The sequence below is a fragment of the Bos taurus genome, chromosome 25, assembly GCF_002263795.3.
Source record: "Bos taurus isolate L1 Dominette 01449 registration number 42190680 breed Hereford chromosome 25, ARS-UCD2.0, whole genome shotgun sequence".
Lineage (NCBI taxonomy): Eukaryota > Metazoa > Chordata > Mammalia > Artiodactyla > Bovidae > Bos > Bos taurus.
The window spans coordinates 21,044,113-21,071,696 of NC_037352.1; the positions used below are offsets into that span (position 1 = coordinate 21,044,113).

General features: G+C 46.7%; 1 protein-coding gene across 1 annotated transcript in view; it reads right to left on the minus strand.

Annotated features, from left to right (window-relative positions):
* Nucleotides 1-5,409: 5,409 nt before the first annotated feature.
* The window catches only part of COG7 (component of oligomeric golgi complex 7), a 90,163-nt gene continuing 67,988 nt past the window's right edge, over nucleotides 5,410-27,584 (minus strand). The window contains 4 exon segments of the mRNA NM_001083372.1: nucleotides 5,410-5,811; nucleotides 8,454-8,597; nucleotides 22,033-22,147; nucleotides 26,310-26,393. Of these exon segments, the coding sequence (NP_001076841.1) occupies nucleotides 5,645-5,811; nucleotides 8,454-8,597; nucleotides 22,033-22,147; nucleotides 26,310-26,393 (510 nt within the window). The 3' untranslated portion in view covers nucleotides 5,410-5,644.

Here is a 27,584-nt window from a genome sequence, read left to right on the forward strand (position 1 = left end):
CAAACAGACGAGTCATTGGAAAAGACTCTGATTCTGGGAAAGATTGCAGGCAAAAGGAGAAGAGGGCGGCAGAGGATGAGATGGTTGGATAGCATCACCAACTCACTGGACATGAGCTTGAGCAGACTCTGGGAGATAGTGAGGGACAGGGAGGCCTAGCATGCTGCAATCCAGGGGGTTGCAAAGAGTCAGACATGTCTTAGCAGCTGAATAACAACAACATTATACTAATTAATCATTGTTTTTCTGAAATTCAAATTTAACCGAGCTTCCTGTGTTTTTCATTGCTAAAGATGGCAACCCATAGCCTGGTGGGCTACAGCCCATTGGATCGCAAGAGTCAGACATGACATGACTTCAGTTCAGTTCATTTCAGTCGCTCAGTCGTGTCCAACTTTTTGCGACCCCGTGAATCGCAGCATGCCAGGCCTCCCTGTCCATCACCAACTCCCGGAGTTCATTCAGACTCACGTCTGTCGAGTCAGTGATGCCATCCAGCCATCTCATCCTCTGTCGTCCCCTTCTCCTCCTGCCCCCAATACCTCCAAGCATCAGAATCTTTTCCAATAAGTCAACTCTTCGCATGAGGTGGCCAAAGTACTGGAGTTTCAGCTTTAGCATCATTCCTTCCAAAGAAATCCCAGGGCTGATCTTCAGAATGGACTGGTTGGATCTCCTTGCAGTCCAAGGGACTCTCAAGAGTCTTCTCCAACACCACAGTTCAAAAGCATCAATTCTTCGGGGCTCAGCCTTCTTCACAGTCCAAATGTCACATCCATACGTGACCACAGGAAAAACCATAGCCTTGACTAGACGAACCTTTGTTGGCAAAGTAATACCTCTGCTTTTGAATATGCTATCCAGGTTGGTCATAACTTTCCTTCCAAGGAGTATGCGTCTTTTAATTTCATGGCTGCAGTCACCATCTGCAGTGATTTTGGAGCCCCCAAAAATAAAGTCTGACACTGTTTGCACTGTTTCCCCATCTATTTCCCATGAAGTGATGGGACCGGATGCCATGATCTTCGTTTTCTGAATGTTGAGCTTTAAGCCAACTTTTTCACTCTCCACTTTCATCAAGAGGCTTTTTAGTTCCTCTTCACTTTCTGCCATAAGGGTGGTGTCATCTGCTTATCTGAGGTTATTGATACTTCTCCTGGCAATCTTGATTCCAGCTTGTGTTTCTTCCAGTCCAGCATTTCTCATGATGTACTTAGTGACTAAACAACAACATGGCAATACTATCAGCCTCCCAAAGAGGAAGCAGGAGCCATTGTCAACGAAGCATGGGATCTGGCAGCTGCAGACAGCTGACCACTGCAGGGCCCTGCCGTCACCTGCCAGCTCTGATGGTGAATGAGTGTGGGCTTCAGAGCCTGGGACCAGGGCGTCCCAGCCTGCTGGTCTAGAACAGCTGAGTCCTTGGCCTGAAAGGCAAACAAGCTGTGCTCCCTTTCAGTGCCCATTCAGTGGCACCTGTGGAGGAAGGCGGCGCGACTCCAGTCAAAGGCAGCATGGTTGGGACTGAGTGGGGCGGGTCTGGGGGAAACCAGGTTTCCCAGCTCAGAGCCAGACCAAGTCTGCCGGCTGGAGTCAACAATTCTTGGTAATTATCAGACTTACTACCACGACTAGGGCTGTTATTATTAGCAGTGGTAGTTGTCACCACACTCACTAGTAATTGTTGTTGTCTTTAAACAATGACTGTATTGTATCAAACACTTACCGCGTGCCAGGCACCAGGCCAAGTGTACACTTTGTAAGTCTTATTTCATTGAATTCTCATAACCACTGAGAAATATGATCATCCCATTTTACAAGTAAATAAATTGAGGCTTGGAGAGGTAAGGTGTTAGACTAGATTGCTATTACCGTAGGTGACAAGGGCAAGACTCCAGCCTCATCCTCTTGCTGCTATAAGAATACCAATGATCATTAGAATAGCAGTTCCTCAGAGGAGCCCAGGGCTTTCATATTTATTATCTCATCTGAGGCTACGGGGCAAAGCAATGATTATTATCTAACTCTTTTTACCAGTCTTTTGGTCACAAGTTAATTTGAATTTGAGTTAAAAAGGGAATTCATTGGTTCTTTAATTAAAGTCCAGGGATTTCAGGCAAGGCTGTATCCAGGGGTTCAGCTCAATCTAGTGATTTCTCCAGCTGCTGGCTTTATTATCTTCTGTGTTGACATCTGTCTTACACACTTTCTCTCCATGAGCTTTTCTTTCCCTTTTAGTCCCAGAATCCATTCCCTCAGCTCAGCAACACAATAGGAAGAAAACTTCCTAGCAAAAATTTTGAGAATGAGGCTCATTTGGATCAGCCTGGGCCACATGCTAATCCTGAACCAATCACTGCGACTGAGGATGGGAGATGCTGCCCAGCCTGCCCAGAGGGGCCTATGGCAGATAGCCCCTTACAGACTCTGGTGAAAGGTTTTGCTCAGAGACATGTGAGAGCAGGAGTGGGAGGAGCTTCCAGCCCCCAGAGCTGCTTATAGATGGGAGAAAAGGACCAGGTTGATGTGGGCATTACTTGCTAGTCTCTCCTGGGGAGTACGGAGGGCTGGAGAAAGATGGATGATGGTCCCACCTCTGAGAGCAGGCTCTGAGTCAGGCAGACGGTCGTCACTCTCCCCTCCGGATCTAGAGGGGAGACGGGGTATCGTATTCCACCCTGGGGTCCTATCAGAGCCTGAAAAATTAGCAGTTCCAAAATTGCCCAGGAATGGCGCTCTGTCATTCCCACCACTATCCCCAGTGGATAGGTGAATTACAGGTGCGAGAGGACTATGAAAGTAGCATCTACTATACACCTACTGTGTGCTGTTAGTGTGTTAGTTGCTCAGTTGTGTCTCTTTGGGACCCCGTGGACTGCAGCCCGCCCGGCTCCTCTGTCCATGAAATTCTCTAGGGAAGAATTCTGGAGTGGGTTGCCATTCCCTTCTCCAGAGGATCTTCCCTACCTAGGCATCCAACCCCGGTCTCCCACATTGCAGGCAGATTCTTTACTTCTGAGCCACCAGGGAAGCTCTTCATTTCATCTCAAGCATTCTTCAAATAACCCTAGGAGTTAGGTACCATTATGACCCTTGTTTTCCAGATTTGGAAACAAGGCTCAGAGAGATGAATGACTTTCCCAAGGTCACACAGCTGGACGGTAGCAAAGCTGGAATCAAGCCTGAGCCTGTCTTAGTGGCACTCACCGACACTGGCAGAGGTCACTGCAAAGAGGTTTCCACTTCAAAGCAGCACTTTCTGCCTTCCAGGTCTCCAGCTCCCACTTCGAGAGAGAAGCCAGGCTTGATCCCCGCCATGGATGTCTGTGATCCACCACGTGAGAAACCAAAATATTTTTTTCAGTGGAAGTTTGCAGCTAATGCTCTTTTAGGGCCAGCCAAACTGTTTCCAAAGGTATGGGGAACAGAAGGTGTGGGAATTCCCTGGGAGACAGACCCAGAGGGAGACACAGCCCTGGCAGCCCAGTGGGGCTGTTTCAAAGGCTGAGATCACAGTGGTGCCACTCCCAAGGGGCTGGCACGGGCAGGCTGACCTGGGTGGGATTAGGCGGAGCCAACACCTCTGGGCTCCCAGCCCTGCACATGGCCGCTGAGTGACTCTGGGCAAGCCCCTTAGATCTCTCCAAGCCTCAGTTCCTTTGTGCGTGAAATATTCCCGGGCTCCATGTTCCGGGAATGTGAGGCAATGGGTAGGAGACAAGGAAAGCCCACCCAGGCTCAGAACATGGTGCAGCTCAATTCAAAAGGAGCCTGCAAGGGACTCGGCTGCCTGCCCTTCTCCCAGTTTTCAGGCGGCAAGAAATCCTGCATGGTCTAAGCCAGGGTTTCTCTACCAGAGGTGGTTTTGCCTCCTGGACCATGTCTGGATGTTGTTGGTTGTCATGTTGGTTGTCACAACTCGGGCATCCAGTGGGTGGAGGCCAGTGATGCTATTCAACATCCCACAGTGCACAGGACGCCCCACGGCAGAGCTGTTCAGCCTGGCGGACGTCAGTCCTGCTCCTGTGCTCCCAGCCTTGCTTGCAGCTGGGGAGACACCTGGCGACCCAACATGGCCATGAGGCCTGGGAGGAAGTCAAGGGTGGGGCTCTGGGAAGGCCTTTGCCTCCCCAGTGGAAGGGATGAACTGCTGCTTGGCCACCCCCTCTCTGCCTCCTTCCTCTCTGGATGCGGATGCTGTACCTACTTGCAGGAGGATGAGGCACCACGCCCATAGTGCAACATCAAGATCACAGAGAGGCTGGTCCTGACTCGGTCCAGCCACTAAATAGTGCCCATAGCCACCACCATTTGACTCTCTGTTACTAGCAAAAATCAATTCTTATTTAAGTCACTCAAATTACATTATTCTGTTACTTAGAGCCAACTAAAATCTTAACAGATGCAGAAGCTATTGACCAAAAAAAAAAGAAAGAAAACCTAATAGAGGGCTTCCTGTGGCTCAGTGGTAAAGAATACACTTTCTAGTGCAGAAGACTCGAGTTCAGTCCCTGAGCCAGGAAGATCCCACGTGCCACATGGCAACTAAGCCCTCGAGCCACAACTACTGAGCCTGTGCTCAAAAACCCGGCAACCACCACTACTGAACCTACGTGCAGCAACTACTAAAGCCCCGCGCTCTAGAGCCTGTGCTCTGCAGCAAGAGAAGCCACCGCAGTGAGAAGCCTGAGCACCGCAACGAAGAGTAACCTCTGCTTGCTGCAACTGGAGAAAAGCCCGCGTGCAGCAACAGGGCTTTTCGGTCAAAAATTAATTTAAAAAAAAGAAAAAAACCTGACAGAATCTACATCACCTGGCGGGTTTTTTAAAAGAGGGAAAATCAAAGTCCTTACCATGGCTTGCAGGACATGCTATGATCTGCACCTCTTTCCTCCCTGACCTTATCTCCGGCTTCCCACTTCCACTGCTGACCATGGACATGCCCAGGGCCTGATCCGCCTTTGCCCTCAGCCTGAGCACTCCTCAGAGCTCGTCACCACGCACAGCCCTCATCCTTCAGGTCCTGGGGTTGCCCGTCCAGCTCTTCCCAGGCCACTGCCCCCTGACGCCCTCTGGGCCCCCAGCACTAACATCTTGGATGATCTTAGTCGGAAAGGAAAGTAAAAGGCTCCCCATCCATAGTATTCTCCAGGTAAGAATACAGGAGTGGATGGCCATGCCGCTCTCCAGAGAATCTTCCCAACCCAGGGATCAAACCTGGGTCTTCCACATTGCAGGCAGATTCTTAACCACTGAGCCACCAAGGAAGCCAGACCTTAGTCAGTTTACCTGCCAATTCTCTCTCCCTCCCTGCTTCAGCCTCCTTGCCAGCCGAATCCCCAGTGTGGACAGCCCAGTACATGGGAAGCATCCAAATATTCACTGAGTAAAAATGGAAAGAAAACGGCCTTTTTTCATTTCATGGTATTTATTAACTGCACTTTCAAGATGGAATCATTTTTAAAAATTATCTGAAAATTCCTAATAAATAATTTACCTCTAATTAACAGGCTTTTTTTTTGATTATACAAATGAACCAAGTCCTTTCGAAACAAGTTCTGGCCAATGCCTGGTGGATTTGTAGAGCAAGACCAGTCTGGAGAGTTCTGTGGCCCCAACACTCTTGTCAGCAGGAGCATGGGGGTCAGTAGTCCACACTCCGCATGGTGGCCACCGTTGTGGCGAGGCGACGGGGCAGGCCTTTGCTGACCTGTCTGTAGTCCTCGGGCTTGGCCTTCAAGAGCATCACGATGTTCTGGAGGGTGCGGGACGGCTGCAGGCCCAGGGCGTCCATCACGTTGATCAGGTAGTCTGTGGGGTGGGAGCAGACGGACACAGACAGACAGACTCAGCACCAAGCGGACGAGCCCTAAGGGCCTCCCCATAGTAAGAAACAAGATGTCCCCCAACCCCCCCAACGCTGGCTGCCAGATCTGCTCTCAGCCCACGGGCCTTCACTCTGAGGGTGTTTTACAGGACGGTCAAATATGACTGTGAGCTCGGCCCAGGCCCAGGTCTAGGGATTCTAAATAAACGAAGGAGTTGCCAACATCGCCACCACACACTCATCTCTGCAGCCCGATCCGCCAACCTCAGCAGAAGCTCTACACTGAGAACTCCTGGGTTCCCAGCCCTGCTCCCCAGTGGCCCCCACTGACCACATGGAAAACCCAAGGGGTCAGGAGACACAGGGTTTATCTAAGCAGCTCCCAAAGACCCCCCAGCAGAGCCTCTACAGGGGGGATGCAGATGGTGCTTGGGGCAATCCCTGGTGTAATGTGGTTCCCACAACTTCCAGATATAACCCCTTGGGGTACAAGTGAGGACAGATTCCTGAGCCCACCCCCAGGCCCAGTTGATGAAAGTCTCCAAGAGGGGTGTGAGGGGCCTATCCTTCTGAAAAGCAGCATCTCCCATCCTAACCGGCAGGCGAGCTCAGGCAGCACAGGCAGAGTGGAAGAGAAAATGGGGTTTCCAAGGTCAGGGTGACCTCAGTGACTCCTTTGACCTCTCGTGTCTCCGCTTCCACCCCTGGAGGCAGTCAGTACCCTCGGGCAGCACCGCTCAGGGGGTGAAGAGGGACAAGGACCATGAACACGCCCCATGTGATGCAGGTGGTCAATAACTGGGCATTCTTTCCCTTCATCCTTCCGGGGCAGCGCGGCCAGCCCTCTCCGGCTCCTCCCTCTCTTCCTGCTCCCAGGGGCTGGAAGACACATCACCCAGCAAGTTCCTCCCTACTTTCTGATCACCGCCTGCATCAATCTCTCCTCCCCGATTAGGCTGGAGCTCCAGCATGGCTCTATCTTCCCTGTGTCTTCTTTCCAAGGCACAGCCTGTAGACGGTGCCTGCTCTGTCCTGGATGCCTGACCCCACGACCCTCTCAGACAGCCACTTCCCAGGAAGGGCGCCACCAACCGGTCAGACACCTGCCTCCGGCCCATGTGCACCCATAAAACTATGCGCTCTCCTTGACTGCAGGCCAGGACCTGCAAAGTGGCAGCCCACAACCTACCACATCTTCTGTCCAGACAGCAAGAGTGCTTTTGTTTCAACGTTTAACTTTGTGTCCCTAAGGTGTCCATATGCTGCCACAGACCTCACTGCTCCCTATTGTGTTACCACTGGGCAGCTTCCCGGGACCTAAGCCCACACTCACTCCCTCATGGTGGAAGCTCAGTGAGCACAGGAACTGTCCAGACCGCTCTGGTTCTGTCCCATCTCCTAGCATGAGAGCTGCTTGCAACAGATGCTCAGTCACCACTGAGCAAGTGAAGAGGTGGATCTGGATGGGAGCTGAACAGTGAGGGAAGATGACATGTAGACGAGTGAACTCTAGGGGCCGCCCCCAAATCTCACTCGCTAGTTCTGCTGGTTCTCCCCTCAGTGCTCCTGCCTGTACTAACAGGGACCACTGATGAACAAGGGAACCTCTTCATCTCTTCTCTGAACACGTGCCCTGTGAGATGACGAGAGCTGGCCGCTGCTCTGTAACTGCTGAGAGCTGACCATGAATGAGTATAGCGAGTGGAGTCACACATCTGGGTTCGAGGCCTGGCTCCGTCACTCACTGCCCCGTGACCTGGAGGAAAGCATCTCACTTCTATTTCTGCTTTGGCAAAACCAGAGGCTGGCTTGGCCCTGTGCTCACTCAGGTCAAAGCCCTGGCTGGGTCTCCAGGCTGCTACTCTTCAAGTCTCCTACCATCCGCTCCCTTGACCGCTCCAAGAGCTGCCTCCAGCCAAAGAGCCGGCAAGTCACTGGAATGATACCAAGAGGGTGGGGAGATGCTCCGACTGCCCGCCTGCAGCACCCCAACCTCAGAGCACCTCCCACCGGGTGGCATTACCTCCAGGGACGTGTGCCAGCAGGAGGAGATGGCACACGCCCCTTGACTTGGGAATCAGGCAGGTACTCAGGTGGAGACGGCGGGGCGACCCTGGTGGGGTGGCCTTGTGACGCAAGTGCCCTGTGCCCCCGTTTCCTTATCAGAGTGCTGAAGGCAGGAGCACAGACCTCACAGGGGAGTTTTGAAGATTGCATAAGACAATGGGCGCGAGAGCTTGGCTCAGGACCTGCATGCCTGCTTGTAGTGAGCACTTAATCAAGGTCGGTTTGGATGATGATTATATGGATGAACAGAAGGCAAGGCAGGGCAGGGCATCATCACACCAGGCTGCCTCACCCATCCAGCCTGTCTTGCCAAGGCGCCCCTGAATGGCTCTCAGCCCTGGCAGCTGTGAGAATCCCCGGGGACATCTGGCAAACTACTGGTGCCCAGGCTTCCACCCAGACTTGTCACGTCAGAGCCTCTGGGGGCGGGGACTGGAGAATCCACATTTTTAACAAAGCTTCCCAGACCAACCCCGAGCTGAAGCTGAGAGAAGCCCTGGGACAACCTTCCTGGAGACAACCTCCTGGACAACCTCCCCCGCCCGCCGCGGGGACCCACCGATGTCGGTGGCCAGCTGCTTGGTGGAGTGCGGGGTGAGCTCAGGAATCTGCAGGATGGCGTCACAGTAGGTCTGCATGGTGGCTCTGGCGATGGAGCCCAGCCAGTTGTCGGCCATGTTGTCCAGCTCGGGCAGCTCGTCCCCTGGAGAGGGAAAGACAGTCGTCACCAAAGAAACAGAGCCTGGTCAGGAAAAACTGCCCACTGACAGCCTGCACAGGTTTCCTTGGTGGCTCAGACGGTAAAGAATCTGCAGGCAATGCAGGAGATCCAGGTTTGATCCCAGGGTCGGGAAGACCCCCTGGAAAAGGAAATGGTAACCCACTCTAGTATTCTTGCCTGGAGAATCCCATGGACAGGGGAGCCTGATGGGTGGCAATCCATGGGGTTGTAGAGTCAGACACGACTGAGTGACTAACACGTTCACTTTCACCAGCTTGTACAGGGCTGCTCTGGGTGACCAGGGTCATGACGGGTGCTGCATGTATACACAAAGCTACGGTCAGGTGGGCAACACAGGAAACAGAAGACAATTACATCTTAGGTCAACTGGTATTGACTTAGTATAATGAGGATTCAGAAGAGAAAGCAGTCGGGTGAGGTGGGACAACCTTAGTGGTCTCAAAGTCTGGGGGCCGATGCAGCCACTCAGGCCAGGAGGACTTCTGCGCCTGCCCATCAGATGACCCGCCCAGAGCCGGACCAGCAGACCAGGAGCTGACCCCCCTGTCTGTAACCCAGGTCAGAGGGAGTCGGGGAGCCTCCTAGGGCCCAGCACTCACACCTGGGCAGCACGTGCCTCCTCTGCCCAGAATCATGACTCCACGGCAGCTCCGGCTGCCTCCAAAGATCTCCCAATTCCCTGTGGCCAAAACAGGTGCCTCCACCAGGGAAGAGGACCACGACACGGGGAGCCTGCGACCTTCTTGCAGGGGTCTGCTCTAGCCCACTGGGCGGGTGACCCTGGGACACATCACTTCATAGTTCCTGAAGTTCAATTTCCTCACGGGAATGATTTTTAAATCTCCCTCCTACTTATCATGTATCTAAGCCTGTAGCCCGTCAGGCTCCTCTGTCCGTGGAATTCTCCAGGCCAGAATATGGGAGTGGATAGCCATTCCCTTCTTCAGGGGATCTTCCTGACCCAGGGATTGAACCCAGGTCTCCCACATTTACCATCTGAGCCACCAGGGAAGCCCGTATCTAAGCCAAAAAGTTCCTATTGGCTGTTTAACCATCTGCTTCATAAAACTTTCACTGTTAAAATGCTGGAAAAGAATATGAAGAAGAATTTATATATATGTATAACTGAATTAGTTTGCTGTACATGAGAAACTAACACAACACTGTAAATCAACTGTACTTCAATAAAATCTTTAGAAAAGAAAATATATGGGGACTGGAATGAGCTATTCCAAATCCTGAAAGATGATGCTGTGAAAGTGCTACACTCAATATGCCAGCAAATTTGGAAAACTCAGCAGTGGCCACAGGACTGGAAAAGGTCAGTTTTCATTCCAATCCCAAAGAAAGGTAATGCCAAAGAATGCTCAAACTACCACACAATTGCACTCATCTCACACGCTAGTAAAGTAATGCTCAAAATTCTCGAAGCCAGGCTTCAGCAAGATGTGAACCGTGAACTTCCTGATGTTCAAGCTGGTTTTAGAAAAGGCAGAGGAACCAGAGATCAAATTGCCAACATCCGCTGGATCATGGAAAAAGCAAGAGAGTTCCAGAAAAACATCTATTTCCGCTTTATTGACTATGCCAAAGTCTTTGACTGTGTGGATCACAATAAACTGTGGAAAATTCTGAAAGACATGGGAATATCAGACCACCTGATCTGCCTCTTGAGAAATTTGTATGCTGGTCAGGAAGCAACAGTTAGAACTGGACATGGAACAACAGACTGGTTCCAAATAGGAAAAGGAGTACGTCAAGGCTGTATATTGTCACCCTGTTTATTTAACTTATATGCAGAGTACATCATGAGAAACTCTGGACTGGAAGAAACACAAGCTGGAATCAAGATTGCCAGGAGAAATATCAATAACCTCAGATATGCAGATGACACCACCCTTATGGCAGAAAGTGAAGAGGAACTAAAAAGCCTCTTGATGAAAGTGAAAGTGGAGAGTGAAAAAGTTGGCTTAAAGCTCAACATTCAGAAAACGAAGATCATGGCATCCGGTCCCATCACTTCATGGGAAATAGATGGGGAAACAGTGTCAGACTTTATTTTTGGGGGCTCCAAAATCACTGCAGATGGTGACTGCAGCCATGAAATTAAAAGATGCTTACTCCTTGGAAGGAAAGTTATGACCAACCTAGATAGCATATTCAAAAGCAGAGACATTACTTTGCCAACAAAGGTCCGTCTAGTCAAGGCTATGGTTTTTCCTGTGGTCATGTATGGATGTTAGAGTTGGACTGTGAAGAAGGCCGAGCGCTGAAGAATTGATGCTTTTGAACTGTGGTGTTGGAGAAGGCTCTTGAGAGTCCCTTGGACTGCAAGGAGATCCAACCAGTCCATTCTGAAGGAGATCAGCCGTGGGATTTCTTTGGAAGGAATGATGCTAAAGCTGAAACTCCAGTACTTTGGCCACCTCATGCGAAGAGTTGACTCATTGGAAAAGACTCTGATGCTGGGAGGGATTGGGGGCAGGAGAAGGGGATGACAGAGGATGAGATGGCTGGATGGCATCACTGACTCGATGGACATGAGTCTGGGTGAACTCCGGGAGTTGGTGATGGACAGGGAGGCCTGGTGTGCTGCAGTTCATGGGGTCGCAAAGAGTCGGACACGACTGAGCGACTGATCTGATCTGGAATGCTAGTTCACTGGGTAATTCTTTCCAATTTTTTGTATGCTTGAAAATTTTCATAGTAACATATTGAATGAAAGATTTAAAACAAAAAATTATCCAGGTCAGTTTCTTTTTTGTTGTTATGGTTTCAACCAGTATTACAATGCTATTTTGTGGCTGGAAGGTTTTTTTTCCTTCTTAACAATGTTCAACCCAGAGCCTAGCACATGGTAAACAATTAATAAACATTTAAGTGAGTGAATGGAAACAACCACATACTCACTAAATCTCTATATATGTATCGGCAGTGAAACAATAAGCTATTATGCTCCTCCTGATGTAAGGCAACAGACAATAAATACAGCACTACATTCTCTTGCCAAAGAATGTGAACCTGAATTTAATCCTTACCAGTAAAAGATACAAAATGAAGTATTTCTAAGTCAAGTATTCCTAAATGAAATAACATGATGCCTGGGATTTGATTTAAATACTCTAGCAAAAAATGTGAGCAGAATATATGAAACAAGAAGAAGCCATTCTTAAACCCAGGTGATAAGTGTCTGGGTTTCACTGTACTAGTCTCATGATTTGGGTGTGTGTATAGAAAGTGGCATGAAAAATAGTTAAAAAAAATTTTTTTTAAGGTTTTCCTTTTTTTGTTTTATATTGGGAGCATTTTAAAACAAAACACTTATTTACTTTTGGTGGTGCTGTCTCTGTTGCCGCACAAGCTTTCTCCATTTGCAGGTAGCAGGGTCTACTCTCAAGTTGCGATGCTAGGGCTTCTCACTGCAGTGGCTTCTCTTGTTGAGGAGTACAGGCTCTAGGGCACACGGGCTTCAGCAGTTGTGGCACACGGGCTCAACTGCCCTGAGGCATGTGGGATCTTCCTGGACTGGGTGTCAAACCAGCAGCCTTTGCATTGCAAGGCAGATTCTTAACCACTAGACCACCAGGGAAGCCCCTAAAATTTTTCTCTAAACTTAAAAAGCATATTAGTGGACTGCTCCCGGTGGTCCAGTGGTTAAGACTCTGCCTGCCCATATAGGGGACACAGTCCAATCCCTGATCTGGGAAGACTCCACATGCCACAGGGCAACTGAGCCTGTGCACGCTCTAGAGCCTGTGCTCTGCAAGAAACCCCCGCAGCGAGAAGCTGGAGCACCGCAAGTAGAGAGTAGCCCCTGCTCACTGCAAATAGAGAAAGCCCGCATGCAGCAACAAAGACGCTGTGCAGCCAGAAATAAATAAATAAATAATTTTAATTAAAAAATAAAAGGGGAAGGCAACAAGAGATCTTCCTCTTAAAAAAAAAGTATATTAGCCATTAGATGAAAATAAAAATCACTTAGGATCAAGATGGTGACACACGAAGACCCTGAACTCACTTCTTCCCCCTGGAGAGGCAGAGAACAAAACCCCCACACAGCAGGGAGGGATCTCACGGGCAGAGCCCCTCCCTGAGGAGCGAAGGGTCTGTCTGTGCGCCACATCCGGCGCGCCAACCCTGGGACCCGCACCAGTCAGATGAGGTCCCCAAAACATCTGGCTCTGAAACCAGTGGGACCCGGGGGTGCTGTGGGGATCTGAGATACTCCTGTTGAGGAGCTCGAACACAGAGACTCATCCTGGGAACCAGAGCAAAGGCAGAAGTTTGAGAGGTGACCGGATTACACACAAAGGAAATTCAGTTGCTAGTCTTAAAGCTTCAGCCAGAGGCACAGGGAATATCCTGGGGGAGGAGAGGTGCTGGAAAACGCCATTCTGCACTCTCCCCCTCGGGGCACAGAGGGGCATGCGGAGACACAGCCTCCTGAAAGCTGAGGGTGTGGGCACCACCCCCTGCCCCCCGCCCTGCGCTCTCCTTCTGCACCACTAAAAGCAGGTGTGCCCTGCCCCCCCACCCCCCGCCGCGCTCCTTCCCAACCCTGGTTCCCCACAGGGAACGCCTCGGTTGCCTGACTCTGATGACCAGAGGGGCTTATGCTCCTGGGCCCTGCAGGACCATAGCAATCAGAAAGTCATTTTAATTTTTTTTTTTTTTTTACTGTTTCAGTATAATTTTATTAGCACTTATTACATCAAAATTCACATTTATAGGATCCAAAGGACGGTCTTAGTATATGTAATTAGAGTTTAACAGTAAGATAGAACATATTCTCATTATAGCACAGCCCTTAAAGAGTCAAGGATAACACGGAGAATTAAGTACATTTCTTGATAGACATAGAAATGAAGTCTGTATGCATAGTGTCACTTAAAAACAAAGTTCCGTGGAAGTATATAATAAATCTATGGATGTGAATTTCAGTGGCAAGTATCACTGACTTCCAAACAACGGACACCAAAGGGATGTCCAATCAAACACAAGCACGGTGGCTTTCATTCAGTGTAGAGCAGTGATAACTCTACAAAGAGACCTTGAGTCCTTAAGCCTTGTAATATGCTATTATGCTGTGACACCAATACAAAACACATCAACTCTAAGGCGTCGACTCTGACGCATTATGACAAAAAATCTTTTTTTCTGTCAGAAAACACTGAGTTTTTTCCTCAGAAAATGCTGAACATTTTTCTATCAGAAAATGCTGTGGTATTCTGGGCAGGATACCACACCCAGGACACCAGACAGGAGACGGTAACACAACCGGTCTGCATGTGAAAAAGGCCCATTTAATTGTCCTGAAGCTTCAACCTGCAGGACTGGCCTCAGGTTTGCCACCCGGGCTACAGAGGTGCCCTATGGGAAGGCAGGCAGGGAGACATCACTCGTGCCCCCTCCCTTGGCTTCACCCCTGCTCAATGGTGCCTCCCAGCAAGGAGCTTCCACACTCCTCTAAGTCCCCATTCTTGCAGCTGTCGCCCACGAGACACCTCCAGACCAGATCTTCCAGTCTGGAAGGCAGCAGGGTCCATGACTGCAGCCCCTGCATACTTCAAAAGCTGTTACCTGCGGATCTGGCTTCCAATCAGCCTGAATCTGGGCGCTCAATGTAATCACCCCTTTAGGAACAGACAGGTCTTGGCACATCCCGGGACCCATCAAGAAACAAACCAGGCTTCCTGGACAGCCACAAAGGTATAAGAGACAACCGAGAGCTAGGGTGAAGCTGAGTAATAAGGTTCATTTCCTACACAAAGCCATTCCTTCAAGCCTGGGAGAGGGGGCTCTTTCGCTTGTTACACGGAGGCCAACGCAGAGAGTCAAGCAAAATGAGGGAACAGAGGAATAGTTTCCAAATGAAAGAAAGAGACTGAACCTGAGAAAAATGCCTTAATGAAACAGACATAAGTCATCTACCTGAAAAAGAGTTCAAACTCACGGTCATAAAGATGGTCACCCAGCTTGGGCAAAGAATGGATGAACAGTGAGGACATCAACAAAAAGAGAGAAAATACAAGAAAGTACCAAACGGAAATAATAGAGCTCAAGAATATGAACTGAAAAATACGTTAGTGGGATTCAACAGCAGATTAGATGAACCGGAAGAACGATTCACTGACCTGGAAGACAGAGCAGTGGAACTCATGCAAACAGATCAGCAAAAAGAAAGAATTTTAAAAAGTGAGGATAACTTAAGAGACTTATTGGACAACATCGAGTAGAATAACGTTTGCATTATAGGGGTCCCAGAAGGAGAAGAGAGAAACAAGCAGAAAATTTATTTGAAGAACTAATGGCTGAAAACTTCCCTAACCTGAGGAAGGAAACAGAAATCAAGATCCAGGACACAGAGTTCCAAATAAGATGAACCCAAAGAGAACCACACCAACAGACTTTACAAGTGAAATGTCAAAAGTTAAAGAGAATCTTAAATGCAATGGGGGGAAGAAAACACAAAACCTTGCGATATGCAAGGAAACCCCATAAGATTATCAGCTAATTTTTTTTATCAGCTGATACTTCAACAGAAACTCTTCAAGTCAGAGGGACTGGCATGTTATACTCAAAGTGCTGAAAGGAAAAAACTTCCAACCAAGAACAGTCTATCACTCAGGTTATCATTCAGAACTGAGAGAGAGAGTTTTCAAGATAAGTAACAGTTAAAGGAGTTTACCACTACTAAACCAGCCTTGTAAGAAACATTGAAGGGTCTTCTTTAAGCTGAAAAGAAAAGGTGCTAACTAATAACAAGAAAACATGAAAATAAAAATCTCTCTGGTAAAAGGTGAATATATAGTTAAGGCAGAATATGCTAGTATGAAAGTTAAAACACAAAAGAGGTAAAATTAACTAAAAAAATTAGTCAAGGGATACTCAAAAAGATATATGACATAAAAAAGTTAATGTGATGGGGGAGGTAAAAATGTAGAGTTTTTAAAAATGCATTCAAGTGTAAGTTTCTATCAATTTAAAATATACTGAAGTATGTGTGTGTGTATATATATATTATATGTGAACCTCATGGCAACCACAAAGCAAAAACCTACAGTAGATACACAAAAGATAATTAGAAAGGAATCGAAACATAATACTAAAGAAATTCATCAAACCACAATGGGAGAGAGTTTGGTTCATATTCTGCCAGATCTATATTCAATACTTTTACATGCAAACATGCATGTAGAAATAGACAAGGTGGGGGTATTTTCAAACAGAAATAATACTGCATGAATTATTCTGTATCTGCTTTTTTGTCTTAACAATAACAGATCTTTTCTGTCTTAACAATATATAAAATCCGTATTTTTGAAGACCTTATCTCTAGGTACAAATAGTTCTACCTCCCATAAAGAAAATCAAAAAGAATTTTTCAACATTATGGATATATCACAATATATTTATCTACTCCCTGAGTAATAGACACTTGGGTTTTGTAATTTTGTGCAATGAACTGCCTCATATGCACCTCTGTGGGCACATATACATGGATTCCTCTAGGATGGGCATGCAGAAGAAGAGCTGTTGGATCAAAAAGGATGGGTGTCCTTTAGCTGTTGATGGAAATCACCCTCCAGACAACCTTTATCAATTTATACTCCTAGGGTCTAATCTTTGGTTTTCTTCTTGTACAAGTCATGAGATATATCATACACGTGGTAGAACATATATAAAAAAAATTACATGTCTTAAAGAAGAACCATAAAGCCAATGCCAATGCAACCACTTCTATGCTCAAGACAAAGGCCACTGCCAGGACCTGAAATCTCCCACATGCCTCTCCAGTCACACATAGCAGGATCCCAGGTACCATGCTCTGTATCCCCCGCAAGCCTTCGAGCTTTGGCTGTTCACATTCTGTCTTACTTCTTTTGCTCGATAATATGTTTGTCAGAATCATTCATGTCATTATGTATTGCTGTAGCTTATTCACCTTTAATACTGCATACTATTTCATCCCATCAGATCAGATCAGATCAGTCGCTTAGTCATGTCCGACTCTTCGTGACCCCATGAATCGCAGCACACCAGGCCTCCCTGTCCATATCCAACTCCCGGAGTTCACTGAGACTCACGTCCATTGAGTCAGTGATGCCATCCAGCCATCTCATCCTCTGTCATCCCCTTCTCCTCCTGCCCCCAATCCCTCCCAGCATCAGAGTCTTTTCCAATGAGTCAACTCTTCGCATGAGGTGGCCAGAGTACTGGAGTTTCAGCTTTAGCATCATTCCTTCCAAAGAAATCCCAGGGCTGATCTCCTTCAGAATGGACTGGTTGACTACACCATAATGTAAGCACCCACTGACTGCTGATGGATATTCGGTTTGTGGCTTCTGGTCTGTGGCTATTATCAAGTCACCACAAATATCCTTACAGATATATATGGAGGCACCTATTGAAGAGGTTCTAGGATGTACATCTTGGAGTAACCTGATAGGCTGAGGGTATGCACACTGTCCCTCTTATTAGAAAATGCCAAACTGTTTTCAAAGTGGATACATCGACTGATAGTGGTGGTGAGCGTTCTCCAGTCTTTTCTTTCTGGCCTCACCACAGAGCTTAACAGACCTTAGTTCCCCGACCAGGGATCGAACCAATACCCTCGGCAGTGAAAGTGCAGAGTCCTAACCACTGGATAGCCAGGGAAGTCCCCTAGTCTTTTCTTCTTCCACTTATATACACAGAAGCTTTTTTTCAAACAGACTCATACTGTATACTGCATTAAATATTTTTGTAATCTCAAAAATGACAGAATGATCTCTGTTCATTTCCAAGCAAACCTTTCAATGTCACAGTAATCCAAGTCTATGCCCCAACCACTAATGCCGAAGAAGCTGAAGTTGAATGGTTTTATGATGACCTACACAACATTCTAGAACTAACACCAAAAAAAGATGTCCTTTTCATCACAGGGGACTGGAATGTAAAAGAAGGAAGTCAAGAGATACCTGGAGTAACAGCCAAGTTTGGCCTTGGAGTACAAAATGAAGCAGGGCAAAGGCTAACAGAGTTTTGCCAAGAGAACAAATTGGTCATAGTAAACATCCTTTTCCAGCAACACAAGAGATGACTCTACACGTGGACATCACCAGATGGCCGACACCGAAATCAGACTGATTATATTCTTTGCAGCCAAAGCTGGAGAAGCTCTATACAGTCAGCAAAAACAAGACCAGGAGTTGACTGTGGCTCAGATCATGAACTCCTTATTGCCAAATTCAGACTTAAATTGAAGAAAGTAGGGAAAACCACTAGACCATTCAGGTATGACATAAATCAAATCCCTTATGATTATACAGCAGAAGTGACAAACAGATTCAAGGGATCTGATGGAGTGCCTGAGGAACTATGAACAGAGATTCATGACCTTATACAGGAGGCAGTGATCAAGAACATCCCCAAGAAAAAGAAATGCAAAAAGGCAAAATGGTTGTCTGAGGAGGCCTTACAAATAGCTGAGAAAAGAAGAGAAGTGAAAGGCAAAGTAGAAAAGCAAAGATATACCCATCTGAATGCAGAGTTCCAAAGAACAGCAAGGAGAGATAAGAAAGCCTTCCTCAGTGATCAGTGCAAAGAAACAGAGGAAGACAAGAGAATGAGAAAGACTAGAGATCTCCTCAAGAAAATTAGAGATACCAAGGGAACTTTTCATGCAAAGATGGGCACAATAAATGACAAAGCGTAGGGACCTAACAGATGCAGAAGATATTAAGAAGAGGTGGCAAGAATACACAGAAGAACTACACAAAAAAGATCTTCATGACTCAGATAACCATGATGGTGTGATCACTCACCTAGAGCCAGACATCCTGGAATGCAAAGTTAAGTGGGCCTTAGGAAGCATCACTACAAACAAAGCTAGTAGAGGAGACAGAATTCCAGCTGAGCTATTTCAAATCCTAAAAGATGACACTTTGAAGTGCTGCACTCAATATGCCAGCAGACTTGGAAAACTCAGCAGCGGCCACAGGACTGGAAAAGGTCAGTTTTCATTCCAGTCCCAAAGAAAGGCAATGTCAAAGACTGTTCAAACTACCGCACAATTGCACTCATCTCACAGATTAGCAAAGTTATGAAAATTAGAAATTTTCTATTTTCTAGAAAATAGAAAATTCTCCAAGTGAGGCTTCAGCAGTATGTGAACCGAGAACTTCCAGATGTTCAAGCTGGATTTAGAAAAGGCAGAGGAACCAGAAATCAAATTCCCAATATCCGCTGGATCCCTGAAAAAGCAAGAGTTCCAGAAAAACATCTACTTCTGCTTTATTGACTATGCCAAAGGCTTTGTGTGAATCACAACAAAGTCTGGAAAATTCTGAAAGAGATGGGAATACCAGACCACCTGACCTGCCTCCTGAGAAATCTGTATGCAGGTCAAGAAGCAACAGTTAGAACTGGACATGGAACAACTGACTGGTTCCAAATTGGGAAAGGAGTATGTCAAGGCTGTATACTGTCACCCTGTTTATTTAACTTATATGCAGAGTATATCATGCTAAATGCCGGGCTGGATGAAGCACAACGTGGAATCAAGACCGCTGGGAGAAATATCAATAACCTCAGATATGCAGATGACACCATCCTTATGGCAGAAAGAGAAGAGGAACTGAAGACCCTCTTGATGAAAGTGAAAGAGGAGAGCAAAAAAGCTGGCTTAAAACTCAACATTCAGAAAACTAACATCATGGCATCTGGTCCCATCACCTCATGGTAAATAGATGGGGAAACAATGGAAACAGTGACAGATTATTTTTTGGGGGCTCCAAAACCATTGCAGATGGTGACTGCAGCCATGAAATTAAAAGACACTTGCTCCTTGGAAGAAAGGCTATGACAAACCTAGATAGCATATCAAAAAGCAAAGACATTATTTTGCCAACAAAGGTCCATATGGTCCAAGCTATGGTTTTTCCAGTAGTCATGTATGGATGTGAGCATTGGATCATAAAGAAAGCTGAGCGCTGAAGAACTGATGCTTTTGAACTGTGGTGTTGGAGAAGACTCTTGAGACTCTCTTGGACTCCAAGGAGATCAGTCAATCCTAAAGGAAATCAGTCCTGAATATTCATTGGAAGGACTGATGCTGAGGCTGAAGCTTCAATACTTTGGCCACCTGATGTGAAGAACTGACTCCTTGGAAAAGACCCTGATGCTGGGAAAGATGGAAGGCAGGAGGAGAAGGGGACGACAGAGGATGAGATGTTTGGATGGTGTCACCGACTCAATGGATGTGAGTTTGAGCAAGCTGAGGGAGTTGGTGATGGACAGGGAAGCCTGGCAAGCTGCAGTCCATGGGGCCGCAAAGAGTCAGACATGATTGAGAGACTGAACTGAACTGAATGAGTTAATGGTTGTACAGCATTTAGTTATATGGATATACCAAAAATTTCTAATCAAAATTTCTACAGTTTCACATTTATTTTTCTTTCTGATGCTTTGCTTTCATAAACAATGGTGGGACATACATTCATAGAGTTATACTCGTGATTATTTTATTAGCACACTTAATAGCAGAATTCCTGATCTAAAAGGTATACACATTTCTAAGGCCTTTGATCTTATGTCAAATAGTCCTTCAGGAATTCAAACTGTACAATTTAAACTGTTTTCCTCCACCTTGCCAAATATTAAATAAACACTTAAACCAAATGGATGTAAATGCAGTCAATTTGATTATAAAAAATTGGTTATAAAAAATGAACCATGTTACTTTCATTTGCAGCTCTTTGAGAATTACTGAGGTTAAACATTTCTTTATATGTTTTAGCTTATGGAATGCCTTCAGGTTATTTACTTATTTTTCTGTGGGTGTTCACTTTTTTCTTACTGATTCATAAGAACTTTTATAAAATGAGGATATAACCATCATCTATCATATATGTTGCTATTTTTTCCAGCTTACCATTTATATTTTTTACAATTTTTTTCATTTCAAAGTCTTCTCTTCCTTATCCCTAAGATTAATTAATTCTCACTCATAGATAAGCTTAGCAGGTTTCACATTTTAAATCTGAATTTTAAACAGAATTATTCTTTTTTCCAAAATCTATATGAGTATCAGGGACTTCCATGGTGGTCCAATGGTTAAGACTCCACGCTTCCACTGCAGGGAGCCTGGGTTCAATCCGTGGTCAAGAGACTAAGATCTCACATGTCAGCAGCCAAAAAATTATATAAGTATCGTCAACATTTATAATCTTATGAAACTTATAGATTTTATTTGTATTACTTTTACAAACAGTTTGTGGAAATTTGAGAACAATCCTAATTCTCTGTGGGATAAAAAGCTTGATGTATTGATTCAGTCAAATGCACTGATTATACGGAACATTTCTCTTTTCTCATTAATCTTCCTGTGAAAGCCTAAATGAGAGGTACGAGGTTTTCTCAGTACTCATGTGGTTTTGCCATTACATGTCTGTCAGCTTCTTCTTTACATACATTGGTGCTGCACTACTGGACACACCAGGGTACTGGCTACTACGGGTTCACTATGAAATCCACCTGTTACCCACACAAAGAATCATTTAGTCCTATTTATCATCTTCTGATTTGATTCAACTTCTTCTAACAGTGATGCAGTCATCTTTTTTTTTTATCTGCATTTACATGAGATCCCTTTTAGCAACCCTTAATTTATAATCTTTCAATGTGATTTTATTTTCAGCGTGGTGCCTTCTCTTGAGCTGCTGAATCCTTTATACACCAAGTGATTCTTTTTTCCTGTCTGTTCAGCCTTAAAGAGGGAGGCCTATCGTGCCCAATTTAGAGAGAAGATGATTTTTGATCAGAGAGTACGTGGCCCCTGTTCAAATCTGTCAGGCCAAGAGAATGAGGAAAAGGAAATGTGTTCATGTGTTGTATTTTTACCTTGTCAGTTTATAGACCCAGGAGCCCTGGGGAGTTGGGAGCTTGCTGCAGTCAGAGGCAATTGGACAGGAAATGCAAACCTCTGTGCTGAAGAGTTTATTTTTGTTCTGACAAGAACTGTACCTACAAGGGTCCACTTTACTCCGCACGTGGCCCACAGAGAGGGGGAGCAGAGAGAGTGCCCCTAGCGAACCCCCCCGCCCTGTGAGCTCCCTTCTGTCATCAGTGAATGCCTACGAGCCCAGGCCCACCTGCCACCACCTTCCCACTGAGGGCACTGGGGGGGTTCACCCAGAGACACCTTGCACAGTGAGCCTTCCCTTACACACTCCGTCCTGCAGAAGTCCCTCGGTGGGTACAATAAGAAAACCCCAATCTCACCCAGTCACTCCTGTGCACTCCGACTCCTATTTCATTGGGAGTGTGAAGGACATGTGTGTGATGCGGGTGAGGCTGCAAGGAGCCTGCGATCACATCCCAGCCTGCTGCTCCCTGTCCCGCACGTCTCTCTCACCTTGCTCAGGAGGAAACGGCAGCTTCCCGGCATGCAAGGCCAGCTCTAAGGCTGAGTCCTCCTGAGTCACGAATGGCTCCAGGTTCAGGGGGAGGGACATGATATACTGCCCGATCTGAAACAAAAGAGAGCGCTGTCAGCCCGGTGCTGACGCATGCGTGTAACGATCGCATGCAGGACGTTCATGAGAAGGCAAATGGTGGGCAGACAAAACTGCGAGACCTGTTGGCAGCCCCAGGCCTGATCTGTCCAGTGTGTGGTAATATGGGTTAGGCAACGTCTGAAAAATAAAACCACTGCCAGTTTGCATGCAGATCATAGATTCATCCTTCTCACTAATGGCCTCAATATTTCTGGAATGCATTCAATGTGAGCTCTACCTCAAATGAGTAATGGATTACCAGAGTGCTTTGTAAAATTTAAAGTGCTTGTGTAAATATGTTATTATTACTGTTCATGGATTAAAAACCGGTAAGATGCTAATGTCAACAAGTGCATAGTCAAGCAAGAATTTCAGTCGTGTCTTTTGGATGTGGATCTGGGTCTCTTCCTTCCAGGTTCCTGAAGCAGGTGAAGGAAGGAGTTTTGTGGGGGGAGTAGGGGGAAAGCAGTTTATAAGTTAATTTGGAGGGAAAATTGTATGTTTTCATAATACAAACTCTAGAAAATAAACCTTCTTGGTTGGTGAGGAATCGCAAAGGTAGGGTTACAAGACATTAGAGATGAGCCATAAAGCAACTCAGGGTTAGTCATGTGTGTGTCATCATGGGTACATTTTAGACACCTATTTCCATTACAACTCACAATTGTTTAGGACAAAGTAAAGGCAAGCATAAGCTAAGTATATGTTTCGTTCCAAAATGAGACTGATTTTCAGGTTATGACAATAACCTGAATATATATTTTCTTTAAAGTATATATATAATACATATATTTATAATATATAATATATATTTATATATAATTTATATATAGACATATAATTTATGTATTAATATATATTTATATAATATATTGATATATATTTGTTTATATTATATATATATAATGTAATATATCATATGTATTTTCTTAAAAAAATACTGGAGCCTGTTGTTGCCTTTTTTTTTGCTTCATATTGATTCTATACATTCATTCCCACTTAAGAGTTGATACTGATTCTGCCAGCTAATGTCCCAGAACTAGCTGAGAAAGATCTTCTCAATCTGGCCTTACATACTCCATGGCAGGTGTCCAGAAGTTAAGGCAGACTCCCAAAAGCTACCAGCCCAGATTAATGCCTTCATTTCCAAACATTTAATGAAGCCCATTGTGCTAATAAGAAATTGTTAGTTTGGTCTCCTTTTAAAGAGGTACATACGCAGATGGTAAAATAAATGACATCAGCACCTTTTCCTTTCATTTACTTAGCACAATCTTTCACTCAAACGAGACAAGTGGCCGCGTACCTGGCTAATAACCACAGCCACTGTACACTGCAGCTTGAAATGGCGACAAAATCACCGTTTTCCCCCAAGGCTGGGGGAAGAGAAGGGTGCTGAGTTTTGGGGTTAGAATGTCTTCATTTCAGTTCCACTCAGCCAGTACTTCCTGAATACCTACTATGTGCAGAGATCACAGGCATATTCCTGTACTTGGTACCTCTTTCACCTGTAGCCAGTTTTACTTGAGATAAAGAATCGTCATTATGCCTTGCATCTTTGCCATTTCATTTTTCCCAAGGACGTTCTGTTTCATCCCCTCATAATGCTCACACAGTTCTGTGTGGGTGAGGGCATCCACCAACAAGGCAAAGTGTCAAGTACAAATTTTCAATCATCTGACACCTCGAACTTCAATTAATGGGCCTCACACTGTGATTCCTAGAGAGATTCCATGACACCAGGTTTCTCTTGGGAGTTCTACGTTTATTTTTTGGAAATCAATGTGGGAAAAGATGCTTCTCATCAGACCTCTAGAGGTTTGTCTACTATTCTCACATATTCAATAAATACTCGTCAATATCCTGTCTAGGTAAGCACAGTGACTCAGGAAACATGAAAAGCTCTGTGGTCAGAGGACCAGGGCTTGAGTTCTGACTCTCCCACTGTGTGACGTTGGGCACCTTACTTTACCAGCTGGGGCCCTGGTTTCATCATCTCTGAAATGAGGGTGATCTCACACTTACTTCAAAGGGCTGTGGCAAGGATAAAATTAATCCTGTGTGAGACACACATACAGCATCCTGGCATCCTAAGAGAGCAGCCGCTGGGTAAATGGCTTCCCCACCCCACTCCCATCCCCCAGAGCCTCGGTGCTGCTGATGTGAAAACACGGCTGCCACCAACCGGCTCACTAAGTTGTTGTGAAGACAAACCTCGGTCTAGGACTTCCCTGGTGGTCTGGTGGTTAAGAATCCGCCTGCCAATGCAGGGGAACACTGGTTTGATCCCTGGTCTGGGAAGATCCCACATGCCTCAGGGCAACTAAACTTGTGCGCCTCAACTTCTGAAGCCCTCACATTCCAGAGCCTGTGCTCCACCACGGGAGAAGCCACTGCGTCTAGAGAAAGCCCAAGCAGAGCAGCAAAGATCCAGCAGGACCGAAAATGACAGATAAATAATCTTTAAAAAGTCAATGTGAAAACCTTTCGAGTCCCTTCTGGAAAGCAACATCATTTCTGGAATCAATTTACAGTGCAACACACAAGTCTGGAGAAGGAAATGGCAACCCACTCCAGTGTTCTTGCCTGGAGAATCCCCATGGACAGAGGAGCCTGGCAGGCTACCGTCCATGGGGTCGCAGGAGTCGGACATGACTTAGCGACGAAACTACCACTGCCACACAAATCTCAATCCTAAAAATGAGAGTCTTCTCATTGGTTGTAAAGACCGACTCACATTTTCAGCTCCCTCAGTCCAGGATATTGGATGATGCCCTGAAAACAGAGGAAAACAACTGCCCTGTGGACAATGACACTGCTCAATGAACAGAGTGTGGAAGGCCATTCTCTTTGCTACTCACCAGTGGGATCACACAGGCCTCCTCTAACTGTACCGTGTTTACTTTTAAAATTCTTTCCCATCTTTTCAGTAGTCATGACTTACAAAGGGGTGGGTCCTAAAGTGAATGCTCATGGCAGAGATCACCCACCTCAAAATCACCCCTGAAAAATCACAGAACTCTCCCACAGTATGGGGAAGACATGATTGGGATCTGCTGCTCCCGGACATTTCTTAGGTTCACTGACATTTAAAAACAACGCAGCTGGACTGCAGGAAGGGCAATAAAGGAGAGGCCACATGCAGATGTCTGGGAGACAATCAGCTCCCAAGGGTGAAAGGTGAAGGGGCAAAGGCCTTGAGGTGCCCCTGTTCCCCTGCAAGGCTCATTCTGCTCTTTGTTAACATTAAGCCTGTATAACTAAAATTCTTGTAGAGATTTACTTGAAAGTGGAAGTATTAGTCGCTCAGTTGTGTCTGACTCTTTCTGACCCCATGGACACGCTCCTGTGTCCATGGAATTCTTCAAGCAAGAATACTGGAGTGTGTAGCCATTCTGTCCTCCAGGGGATCTTCCCAACCAAGGGATCAAACCCAGGTCTCCCATACTGCAGGCAGATTCTTCACCATCTGAGCCACCAGGGAAGAGATGTACCTGCTGCTATGAAATTAAGCATGAGCACACAGGCCTGGTAAAAGGTAGGTGCTCACTACATGTTTTTTTGGGTTTGAACACACAACTATGACACACTGTTCTTCTGAAAAGTCATGAAGAATTTGACCACCTGCTTCCCATCTTCCCAAGCTCTGAATCTCCTGCTGCAGTGGTCTCCCACATCTTTGGCTCCAGGGACCAGTTTCATGGAAGACAATTTTCCCATGGCTGGGGGTGTGGTTTGGGGATAATTCAAGTGCACTACATTTATTGTGTACTTTACCCCTATTATTATTACATCAGCTCTACCTCAGATCATTAAGCACTAGATCCTAAAGGTTGGGGACCCTGTCCTACTGGACTCACACTTTGAAGCCCTCAGGTTTTGGCCACATCTCACATTGAGAGGGATGGGCCAGGGGCAGGAATGTGTTCGGCTCCAAAATCCACATGTGTTTCATCAGCTGACTTAAGGAAGTCAGCTGCATTTCCTTAAACTCCTGGCTATGGATGGAGACTGTCCCAAAGCACAGGTCCAGACAGCACCGGGGCAGCCAGGACCATTGCATGTGGAAGGGTCAGACATGACGCAGTCTCAGATGCTGTGATCAGCACAGAGCAAAGTGTGCAGAGGCTCTTACGTTGCTGATGTACTCGAGCGGGGTGAGACTGAAGGTGGGCAGGTCATCGGTCAGGGTTTCTCCAATGCCGGCAGTGTTCCAGCTCTAGGGGAGGAAGGAGAGGAAGCAGTCAGGGTCACAGCACCCAGGCAGCAAGGGAAAGCACAGAAGAACGTGGCACCCACCGCAGGCGCTGTCTCTGCTCAGAGCTGGCCTCTGGTGTTATTGCCATGTGGCAGAGCAGGGGTTTCTCTTCCTCCAGTCATCACCGGGAAGCCCGCCACAGAGAAGGCAATTCTTTCTCTCTCTCTGCATCCTTTCTGATCCATAAAACTCTACATAGCAGGAAGTCCCACCTTCCCAACTCAACTATTCAATGGGAACCGATACTCTCTTCACCTTTCTTGGAAGGTCAGAGAAAGAGCTGGTTATTCTTGTTCTGGGTTTCTCTGCCGGGCACAGGTAGCCTCACTAACTCTGGGGTCGTCAGCCTGCACCCTGTAGAGACCAGGACCCCTGCTAAAACCCTCCCCAGAGACCATATGTGAGTCGGAAGCCCTGTCTGGTTGCAGGAACCGTGTTCACCAATACTGCTGCCAATAAGGTAAAGCTGCTGCTTTTGATCTACCTGCTTCCTGGATCTAGGTCTCAGCTGACTCAGAACTCAGTGGGAAAGGGATGAGAAGGAGGCTCCAGACCCCACCGGCAACCCCTCTATCCTCTCCTGACCCCCCGTCTAGAGACCTGCAGCACGACATGTCTCCTTTTGTCATTTAGTGGAACCACGACGTCACTGTGGAGCCTCCCTGGGCTCCTCTATAGAGTGAGGCCAGTTACGGTACACGCGTGGTTACAGAGGCCAGCCCGGCACACCTTCACACACAAGTCTAGCTTCTTAATTCTTACCCGAGTCTCCCTAGAGCCAGCCTGGAAAGCAGGGCCTTTGCTGGCTGGACTCCTGGAGGGACTCCTGAGGTCACACGGTAGCTGCTCTCTGCAGCCACCTGAGACCGATCTGGTTGCTTGATCCTCTAAGTAGCTTTCCGGGAATGGCGTGACCACGTCCGCCCCTGGGCTCCCGGCCCAGGCCAAGCTGCAGCCCTCCTCCCCACGCTCTCGAGCACCAACTCAGCTCTTAATTTGCCTGCTCTAGACAAAGTCTTTTCTTCCCCAGCCCTGCCCCTGTAGTTTTCTAAACTTCTTGTTCTTTTCTGAGAATCCTTTCATTTCAAAATATCCTACGTTTTTTTCAGTTAACTCCCACCCCACAGGGAGGGACACATGGATCAGGCACGC